This window comes from Photinus pyralis, unplaced genomic scaffold, assembly GCF_008802855.1.
Source record: "Photinus pyralis isolate 1611_PpyrPB1 unplaced genomic scaffold, Ppyr1.3 Ppyr1.4_LG5, whole genome shotgun sequence".
Classification (NCBI taxonomy): Eukaryota; Metazoa; Arthropoda; class Insecta; order Coleoptera; family Lampyridae; genus Photinus; species Photinus pyralis.
In genome coordinates, this window is record NW_022170596.1 from 15,782,859 (window position 1) to 15,794,417 (window position 11,559).

The following is an 11,559-nucleotide window of genomic DNA, read 5'->3' on the forward strand; positions in this document are numbered from 1 at the left end:
GCTCAGAATCTATGGATTTATGACATTTAAAATTTTTTTTTAATTTTTGAATTTTTTGGTTTAAAATTTCAAAATATTCTTATTCCACAATGTAAGGTTGTAAGAACTTGAGAATGTCGTAGAATTAAAATTTTAAATAATTTTTTAAATCTGATCATTTTATTAACATTTTAAAGTATCAATATCCCAAAAGTTTAAGGTCTCATAGATTTCAAATTTTTAAGTCTTAAAATTTTTGAATTATCAAATTTTGTTCTTTAATGTTTCAAACATCAATACTCCTCTAAGTGTTTAGATTGGAGAAATTTTGATTTTTTTGAATTTCTAAATGTTGTTTGGAAATGTTAAAATATTAATATTTTGAAAATGAAAAGCTGGAGAATGTTAAAATTTCATAGAATTAAAATTTCAAATGATAGTTACAATTTTACTATTTCAAAATTTTAAAAATCAGTGTTGTAAAAAATTGCATGGAATTCCATATTCCAAAGCTTTATCGCTGGAGAACTTTAAAATTTAAAAATTTAAACTAATTTTTATTTTAATTTTCCACATTTGATTACTTCAACATTTTAAAAATCAATACCTATGCAAAAAACTTAAGGTTTTAGAACATTAGAATTTCATAGACTTAAAATATTATTCTTTAACATTTTTGAAACTTTAAAATTTCAAAATATTAAACTTCCAAACTACAGTTTGAGATCCTTAAAATGACATAGATTAAAAATTACAAAAAACTTTAAAATTGCTATAATCTTTGAATTTTAAAATTTTATTTTTTCAAAATTTTATAAATTCCTCGATTTAAAATTTCAAATAAACCTTAAAATTTTTAGAATGTTAAAATTGTTTAACGCCTGAAAACTCAAGGCATAACCAAATTAGCTTTTGGACTTTTAATGAAACTTTAGAAGTTTAATTGTTGTGTAATTGTACAGTAAACGTGTGTCTCGTTACAGTACCCCCTCCTTATTTTTTGCCAGTAATTAATTTGTACGTGTACGTACACTATTTACAAGTACTAGTGGTAAAAATATGAATTAATTTGCGAGCCCCCCCCCCCCCTCGCCCTTCTATGAGTGCAATAAAGCGAGTTTCTTCATCGCAATAAATCCGTATCTTCGCACACGTGTTAATGGGACGTTAATTTGCATTTACGACTCGTACACCTGGCAAATCGCCGGTTCGCAAAAAAAAAAAGTGAAATTATAAACGCGAACACGAAATCGTCCAATTAACCTGTCTCGAATTTCGTACCTAATGAAAGGTCCGTCGAAAAATTCGCTCTAAAACTAAATCGTAGTAAAAGTTGAGGAAGAAGGTGCGGCCCGTCCTCGAGGTAGATAACGCATATGGGGGGGCCCTCGCGCTTGTTGTAAAAGAGACAATTTCCTCATTGGCCCATGACGCAACGAAATTTGCCCCAATGAGGAATTGAAAGGTTAATCGATGTCAATAGAACTTTCGCGTCGGTTGCGTAATTTGATTGGCGGCGACTTACCGCTTGTACTTTGATTGTCGATGGTGGTGAAGCGCGTGTCGGGGGCGTCGGGCGACTCGGGCGAGGGCGGCAGATCGGAACCGATACCCGAACTTCCTCCGCTGCTGTCGATCTTCCGCCCGCTCTTCGCGTTCTGGCCGACGATGCTCGCGTTGAGGCACCTCCGCAGCTCGATCCCGGTGAGATTGCCCTTCTGCCGGTGGACCGTGTCGTAGTCCCTCGGCGGGAGCAGAATTGGCACGTCGTTCTTGTTCAGCTTCGCCCTTAGCTCGGCCGCCACCGAATCGTACAGTGTTGCCACTCGATCGCTGCCAAATCTGAAAGAGACTCAAATTAGTTGACTTGCGCTCGCCGCCCACTTTAGATTTGTCCCACAAACAATAATTTAACCCATGACCCGCAAATTTTTTCACCTAAAACCCGAGGCTATTAGCCCTAATTAGAAAATTGTAGGTGTTCGGTTCTGTTATTGGCAAACTTGGTAGGTGAAATCGCGCTTCTATTGATATATTGCTTGGACGACAAAAAAACTTCGATAGAGGCGCGCCTTTAATAAAAACCGCGGTGGCTTACACCTAAAAAGCAGAGCAGAACTACTTGTCTTGCCAAATTGAGCGAAAGGAACGAAGAAATGAAAGTTTCTGCGATTATCACCTGCTTAAAGCGGGCATTTAATTTCCACTTGAGCACGACAGAGATTTTCGATGTGCGATCAATGGCGTAAATTTCAAAAATTAATTAATTATGGGCGAAAAGGTCACTAATTATGCGCTTGCTAATAAAAATTTAATGCATTTCAATTCAATTCAAATTAATTAATTATGGACGCATAGGACATAATTAAGCGGTTGCTCAAGAAAATGTTTGCCGGAGTGTACCCACCAAAATTTTTTGAAATTCTTGGTTCTAAACTCAGCCATGAATTCCAAAAAACAATTAATTATGAACGCATAGGTCACTAATTATGCGCTTGCTAATAAAAATTTAATGCATTTCAATTCAAATTAATTAATTATGGACGCATAGGACGCATACTTAAGCTGTTGCTCAAGAACATTTTTTGTCCGATTGTACCTACCAAATTTTTTTTAAATTCATGACTGAATTCAGCCATGAATTCCAAATATAATTAATTATGAACGCATAAGCCACTAATTAAGCGTTTGCTAATAAAAATTTAATGAATTACACAAAATTAATTAATTATGGACGTATCGGACATAATCCTGGACATAATACAGCGGTTGCTAAAACAAAATTTTGCGCGATTGTACCAACATTTTTGGAATTCATGGCTCTGAATTCAGCCATGAATTAAAAAAATAGTATAGGACACTAATTAAGCGCTTCCCAAACAACATTTTTGCGCGATTGGAACAAATCAATGCCATACATTAAAAAAAAAATAATTAATTATGCGCAAGGACCACTAATTCAGCGCTTGCTAATCAAAATTTATGCGCGAATTGGCTAAATTAAATGCCACGAGCTTGAAAAATTAATTAATTATGGGCATTAACACTAATTCAGCGGTGGGCTAAACAATACATGAGCGCCAATGGAAAGAAATTCCCCGAAATGGCTGCAAACTCAAAAATTATTTAATTATAGACGCCCATAGGCCACTAATTAAATGCTCGATAAGCAAAATGTTTGCACGATTTAAACGCTTTCCAAACAACATTTTTGCGAAATTTAAACAAAATGGCATAAATTTCAAAAATTAATTAATTATGGACGTATAGGACACTAATTATGCGCTTCGCAAACTACATTTTTGCACGATTGGATCAAATCAATGCAATATATTTCAAAAATTAATTAATTGTGAACGCATAGGATACTAATTAATCGCTTGCTCCACAAAAGTTTTCTGAGATTGTACCAAATTCTTTTGAAATTCTTGGCTCCTATTTTCGCCAAAAACTCCAAAAAATAATTTATCATGGACGTGTAGGACACTACAATCACCTGCTTGAAGCGGGCATTTAATTTCCACTTGAGCACGACAGAGATTTTCGATGTGCGATTGGAACAAATCAATGGCGTAAATTAAAAAAAATTAATTAATTATGGGCGAAAAGATCACTAATTAAGCGGTTACTAATAAAAATTTAATGCATTTCAATTCAATTCAAATTAATTAATTATGGACGCATAAGACATAATTAAGCGGTTGCTCAATAAAATTTTTGCCCGATTGTACCTACCAAAATTTTTTGAAATTCAGCCATGAATTCCAAAAATAATTAATTATGAACGCATAGGCCGCTAATTAAGCGCTTGCTAATAAAATTCTATGAATTTCAAAAATTAATTAATTATAAAACGGTTGCTCAAGAAACTTTTTGCGCGATTGTACCACAATTTTTTTTAAATTCATGGCTCTGAATTCACCCATGAATTCCAAAAATAATTTATTATGGACGTGTAGGACACTAATTAAGCGCTTCCAAAATAACATTTTTGCGCGATTGGAACACATCAATGCCACACATTTCAAAAAATAATTAATTATGAACACGTAGGCCACTAATTAAGCGCTTGCCAATACAAAATTTAATGATATTCAATAATTAATTAATTAGGGCATAATAAAGCGGTTGCTCAAGAAAATTTTTGCGTGATTCTACCAAAATGTTTGGAATTTATGGCTCTGAATTCAGCCATGAATTTCAAAAATAATTAATTATGAACGCATAGGCCACTAATTAGGCGTTTGCTAATAAAAATTTAATGAATTGCAAAAATTAATTAATTATGGATGTATAGGACATAATAAAGCGGTTGCTCAAAACAAATTTTGCGCGATTGTACCAAAATTTTTGGAATTCATGGCCCTGAATTCAGCCATGAATTAAAAAAATAGTATAGGACACTAATTAAGCGCTTCCTAAACAAAATTTTTGCGCGATTGGGACAAATCAATGCCATACATTTCAAAAAATAATTTATTAATTATGAACGCATAGACTACTAATTCAGCGCTTGTTAATCAAAATTTATGCGCGATTGGAACAAATTGGCTAAATTCAATGCCACGAGTTTGAAAAATTAATTAATTATGGGTAATAACACTAATTACAAAGTTTTTGTGCGATTGGACCAACATTTTTTGAAATTCAGGACCGAATTTAGCTATGAATTAAAAAAAATTATTTATTACGGACGCATTTTGGAAATTCAAATTTTGTAATGAATTTCGAAAAATTTCTTATGGACGCATATAGGATACTCCCAAATCACATTTTTGCGCTATTGGACCAACATTTTTTAAAATTCGTGGCTCTGAGTTTAACCATGAATTTCAAAAAGATTGTTATGGGCCCATAAAGCATTTTCAAACAACATTTTTGGGCGATTGGACTAAAATTCTTTGAAATTTCTGGCTCTGAATTTAATCACGAATTTCAGAAAATAATCTATTATAGACGCATATAGGACAGCCCCAAACAAAATTTTTGCACGATTGGTTCCAAATTTTTGAAAATCGTGACTCAAAAAATTATAGACGCATAGCTCCCTAACAAAATTTTTGAGCGATTGCACCAAATTATTTTGAAATTCATGGCTCTGAATTTAGTCATGAATTCCAGGAAATAGTTTATTATGGACGTATAGGACACCCCCCAAACTTTTCTGCGCGATTGTCAAATTTTTTTTAAAATTCAAGACTGAATTTTGTTAATGAATTTCAAAAAATAATTTATTATATGCGCATCTTTTGAAATTCATGACTGAATTTCGCCCTTAAATTAAAAACAAATTATTGTGGATGCATATGACACTACCAAACAAAATTTAATTTTTACGCGATCGGACCAACATTTTTTGAAATTGATGGTTCTGAATTTAGCCATGAATAAAAAAAAAATGGTATGGCCGCAGAGGACACTCAAATAAAAATTTTGCGGGATTGGACTTAAGTTCAGAGCTAATTAATTAATTATGGGCGCATAGAGCACTAATTAATTATGGGCGCATTTTTGCGCGATTCAACCAAATTTTTTTGATATTCAGGAATTAATTCACGAATTTCAAAGAATAAATTATTATGAACGTATAGGACACTCCCAAATAAAATTTTTGCGCGATTAGACCAACATTTTTTGAAATGTGGAGTCGAATTTAGCCATGAATTTCAAAAAAATTACTATGGACGGATAGGAGACTCCCAAACAAAATTTTTCCGCGATTGTACAAAAATTTTTTCCAGACCGAATTTTATCATAAATTTAAACAAATTGATTATGGACACATGACACTCCCAAACAACATTCTTGCGCGATTGGACCAACATTTTTTGAAATTCAGGGCCGAATTTAGCTATGAATTTAAAAAAATTATTTATTATGGACGCATCTTTTGAAATTCATGGCTTTAAATTTAGTAATGAATTTCAATTTGCGGCTCTGAATTTAATCATGAATTTCAAACAAAATTTTTGCAATATTGGATTACAATTTTTGAAAAACGTGACTACATTTAGCCATGAATTTCAAAAAATTATAGACGCAACGGTACCAAACAAAATTTTGCGCGATTGAACTAAAATTTTTTGAAATTCAGGACTGAATTTAGCCATGAATTTTAAAAAATGATGTATTATTTCCGCATTTTTGACATTCGTGACTACATGCACATCAAAAAAATGATGAATGCGTAGGACACTCCTAAACAAAGTTTTTTCGCGATTGGACCAAACATTTCTGATGAACGTATAGGACACTCCCAAATAAAATTTTTGCGCAATTGGACTAAATTTTTTTGAAATTTGTGGCTCTGAATTTAGTCATGCGTGGCAGGAAATAATTTATTAGAGACGTATAAGACATGCCCAAACAACATTTTTGCGCGATTGAACCAAAATTTTTTGAATTCGTGGCTCCGACTTCAGACATGAATTTTAAAAAATTTGTTATGGACACTAATTAAGCGCTTGCTAAACAAAATTTATGCGCGATTGGAACAAAATTTCAATGCCATAAACTTCAAAAATTAATTAAGGACGCATAGTACACTAATTAAGCGCTCGCTAAACAAAATTTTGCGCAATTGGACCAAACTTTTTTGAATTCCTTGCTCTGAATTTAACCAGGAATTCCAAAAATAATTTATAATGGATGTATAGGAGACGAATTAAGCGCTTGCTAAACAAAATTTGTGCGCCAATGGAAAAAATTTCGCAAAAATCGCTAAATTCAGAGCCATGAAATTCAAAAATTAATTAATTATGGAAGCACAGGACTTAAATACTTTACTTTAAGAACGAAAATGTTTTCCAATATATAACAAGCATAGAAAGAATGCAAATGAAATTACTACAAACGTTAACAATGTCCAAGGTTGCAATTCCTCAATAACATTTACAAATTATAAGGTGTGTGAATTACATTTAATTACGTATCTTGATTAAATATTAATCTCCAATTAGTAGCGGTAAGCGAAACCAAACAAACGTAAACAAATAAATGCATAGCATTCATGTTTTTCACTTCAGTAAGTACCTAATAGAAAATAATACTGTGTGTAATCAAAACTAATGGCTACCTTGAATGGAACCTTCATTTTTAGATTATAAACATATTTGAAACCTTTTTTGGAAATTTTAAAAAAAATCTATGATAAATTTCAAAAAGATTTTTTATGTTCAAGGAAATTTTTAGATTTCCAGAGTATTTCAAGAAAATTTTGAGAAAAATTCAAGAAGAGTTCAATAAGATTTCTACAAAATTTTCAAGAATTCGAGATTAAAAAAATTTCAAGATTACAAAAAGAATTCAAGAAGATTTACAAGAGAATTTTGAAAAAAAAAATATTTTCAAAATTGCATGGTTACAAGCAGACTGCTCGAAGAAAAAGCTCCATAAGGATAATGAGAGACTTTCAGTCGATTTTGAGATCAGTATTGTTAGATTTCAAGAAAATAGCAAAAAGATTGCTAAAAAAGTTGAAGGAAATTTTAAGATTTCCAGCGGAGTTAAAAAAATTTCGAGAAAATTTCAAAATTTCAAGAGTTCAAGAAGATTTCTAGAAAGTATCGAGCAGAATTCCAGAAAATTTCGATATTTCAAAAAGCTTTCAAAAAATTCTAATTTTTCAAAAATATTTCTGAAGGATAGAAATTTTAAGATTTCAAGAAAACTTGAACATTTGCCATTGCAAGGTTACAAGCAAATTACACACTGATAAGAATAGTTCAAAAGTCATTCCGAAAATATTTCAAAAATATTTTAGAAAGATTTCTAGACGATTTCAAGGAGATTTTATGAAAAATTCAGGAAGATTTTAAGCAGATTTCAAAAAGTTTACAAACAGATCTGAACATTTTAAGAAAATTTAAAAAATATATTTAAGACATTTTGAGATTTCGATAAAATTTCGAAAAGATTTCTAGAGAAGTTCAAGGAAATTATCAGATTCTAAGAAAATTGCAAAGATTTTTAATGGATTTCATGGAAATTTTAAGATTCCAAGAAAAATTGAAAAACGTAAGATTTCAAGATTTGAAAAACATTCAAGAGGATTTTAAGAAAATTGCAATTTACGTGTAGATTTCAAGAAAAGTTCGAAGGTAACAAGAAAATTTCAAAAAGATATCGAAAATATTTAAAGAACATTTCAAAATGTAAGTATTTCAAAAAGAGTTCAAGAAAGTTTCAAGAAAATAAAAAAAATCGAAGAAATCGAGACATTTCGAGAATTGCATATAATCTCGAGAAGTTTTCAAGAAAATTTCTAGAGAAGTTCAAGACAATTTTAAGATTTCCAGAGGGTTTCAAGAAAATTTTGAGAAAGTTCCAAGAAGAGTTCAAGAAGATATCTAAAAATTTTCAAGAATTCGAGATTCAATAAAAAAATTCAAGAAATTTCAAAACGATTTCAAGAAACTTGATTATCAGTAATTCTAGATTTCAAAAAAATTTCAAAAATATTGCTAGCGGAGAGATATCAAAGGGACTTTAAGAAGATCTCAAAACGACTAGAATTTACAAAAAGATTACAAGATAATTGCAAGAGAATTTCAAGAATCCAAGAAGAGAAAATTTCGATATTTCCAAAATATTTCAAGAAAATTCCAAAAACATGTTTAGAATAGTTTCAAGGAAATTTTAAGGTTTTCAGAGAATTTCAAGATTCCAAAAGTTCGAACAGATTTCGTGAACATTTCGAGAATTCAAAAAATTTCGATATTGCAAAATATCAAAAAATTCCGATTCCCAAAAGAATTCTAAAGAATTGTATAGAAAATTAAAGAACTTTCAAGAAAATTTCAAGAGAATTTTAAGACAATTGCAAGCACATAGATTTCATGAAAAGTTCAAGAGAATTTCAAAAAAATATCAAAAAGATTTCTAAACATTTCATGGAAATTATGAGATTTTAAAAAAATTTGAAAAACGTAAGATTTGAAGGTTTCAAAAACATTTTAAGGACCCTTTAAAAGAATTTCGAGAAGATTTGAAGAAAATTGCAAGCAGATTACAGATATTTTTCAGGAACGGTTCAAAAGGCAACAGAGAATTTTAAGAAGATATTGAAACGATTTAAAGGAAATTTCGGAATTTTAGTATTTCAACAAGAGTTTAAGAAAGTTTCAAAAAAATTCCATTTCGAGGAGATTTCAAAAAGAATTCTACAGAAGTTCAAAGAAATTTTAAAATTTTTCAAAGAATTTCAAGAAAATATTGGAATGATTCAAAATTTCAAGAAGAGTTCAACATAATTTCATGAAAATGAAATGAAAATTTCAAAAAAATCGAAGTTTTCGAGACATTCCGAGATTTCAAAAATATTTTATAAAGATTTTTAGACAATTTCAAGGGGATTTTATGAAAAATTCAGGAAGATTTGAAGCAGATTTCAAAAAGATTTCAAAGAAATCTGAAAATTTTAAGAAAATTAAAAAAAAATTTGATAAGATTTCGAGACATTTCGAGATTTCGAAGAGATTTCTAAAGAAGTTCAAGGAAATTATCGGATTCTAACAAAATTGCAAAGATTTTTAATGGATTTAATGGAAATTTTAAGATTCCAAAAAAAAAATTGAAAAATGTAAGATTTCAAGATTTGAAAAACATTCAAGAGGATTTTAAGAAAATTGCAATCTACGTGTAAATTTCAAGAAAAGTTCGAAGGCAAACAAGAAAATTCGAAACGATTCAAAAAAATTTCAAAATGTAAGTGTTTCAAAAAGAATTCAAGAAAGTTTTAAAAAAATTAAAAAAATCGAAGAATTCGAGACATTTCGAGATTTGGACAAAAGTTTTCAAGAAAATTTCTACAGAAAATTTTAAGATTTCAAGAAAATTTTATCAGTATTTCTAGATTTCAAGAAAATTTCAAAAATATTACTAGAGGAGAGATATCAAAGGGATTTTAAGAAGATCTCAAAAAGACTAGAATTTACAAAAAGATTACAAGATAATTGCAAGAGGATTTCAAGAATCCAAGAAGAAAAAATTTCGATATTTCCAAAATATTTCAAGAAAATTTCAAAAGATGTTTAGAAAAGTTTCAAGGAAATTTTATGGTTTCCAGTGGATTTCAAGATTCCAAAAGTTCGAACAGATTTCGAGAATTCGAAAAAATTTCGATATTTCAAAATAAAAAATTCCGAGATTTGCAAAAAAGTTAAAAATTTCAAGAAAACATTTTACAGAACGTTCAAAAAAAGTTCAAATTTCAGCAAGATTTGAATGAGATTAAAAAGAATTAAAAAAAATTTCAAAACAATGTTTCGAGTTTCCCAGATATTGTGCCGTTTCGATACGTTATTTTAGTTTTTGTTGATATTTTGAAACATTTAAACTTCGTGATCTTGAAGCATTGAAAACAAACGAAAATTTCAAAAACCCGAAGCGTCTTTCATATTTCAAGAACGCGATTGTTTGGAGTTTTCAATGATTTCACAATTCTAAGCTGCACAAATATTAAAATGCGATTATTTCATAATATCAAACAAAAAAATGTTTTCAAAATTTCAATTTGTCTTAAGTGTGAAATTTCGGGACATTTTAATTGAACATGTAAATGTCTAAATTTTAAAATGTCAAATTTCAAAGATTTTAAAATTTCAAATTTTAAAATAACCTATAACTAACCTTTCTTCACTAGACTCACTCTCCCTCGTCGAGGTTCCCGTATCACTTCCAATAGAAGATTCGATCTTCTTACTCTCCTTCGGCATTTTCAGTCGATTTTCGATCTCGCCAAACTTCTTTTGGTTCTCTGGCCTTTCGATCAGGATCTGCAGCTGCTGCTTGAGCAGCGTCGCCGTCTCCAAACTGTCGCATCTGTATGCGTGCACATGCAGAGGACATTTCGTAACGGGATTGAACAACAACAAAATACACGATATGATATCGTCCTGCTGGTACACGCACGTTATCGTATTGTGGGGTATAAAGTGCTTGATCGTCTCGTTCTTCGGCTTCGAGCTCTTCGAGCCCTGCGTCACGACGTTCTGGATGATCTTGAGACCCTTGTGCGAGATCTGCAGCGTGACCTTGAACGGCTCGACGTCCTTCTCGCGATCGACCAGGTGCTGGATGACCGGAAGGACGTACTCGGAACCGCGCAGGCCCTTTGATTCCTTCGCCCCCAAGAACCAGACGTAGTAGGAGGACTTCTTTATGTCCTTGCGTAGACGCAGCGCCATTTCGACTTTTCTTTACCGCCCCGCGCGCCGCGCGTCTCACATCTCCTGCAACAAGAGCAAAACCGGCGATAAGCAAAAGTGATGACAACATAACCTCGTTTTTCGCAAACAATGGCGCGTAACCTCATTCGAAATGACAGATGCACTTTATTGGCCCAATCGTAACCTCAATTGGGCCGCGTTCGGCCAAAAATCTCGGTAGCCTCAATATTGTCCGTAGATTTTATTTACAGTTAATCACGGAGTTGCGGCAGATTAGTGTTATTACGGAGAAGTGCGTGTATTTACCCATAAACCTACTTCATTACGACGATTTGCATATAATCGAAATTTGCTAACTGGCAACGTCGCTTCCGGTCAAACGCGGCAATTATGAATTAATGATTGCGTAACC

At 31.7% G+C, this 11,559-nt stretch overlaps 1 protein-coding gene across 1 annotated transcript in view; it reads right to left on the bottom strand.

Annotated features, from left to right (window-relative positions):
- Positions 1-11,205, bottom strand: part of LOC116172213 (stress response protein nst1) — a 28,783-nt gene extending 17,578 nt beyond the window's left edge. Inside the window, exons 1-2 of the mRNA XM_031489373.1 lie at positions 10,609-11,205; positions 1,505-1,821 (exon numbers count right to left, since the gene is read on the bottom strand). Of these exons, the coding sequence (XP_031345233.1) occupies positions 1,505-1,821; positions 10,609-11,165 (874 nt within the window). The 5' untranslated portion in view covers positions 11,166-11,205. The remainder of the gene's footprint in view (positions 1-1,504; positions 1,822-10,608) is intronic.
- Between the last annotated feature and the right edge of the window lie 354 nt (positions 11,206-11,559).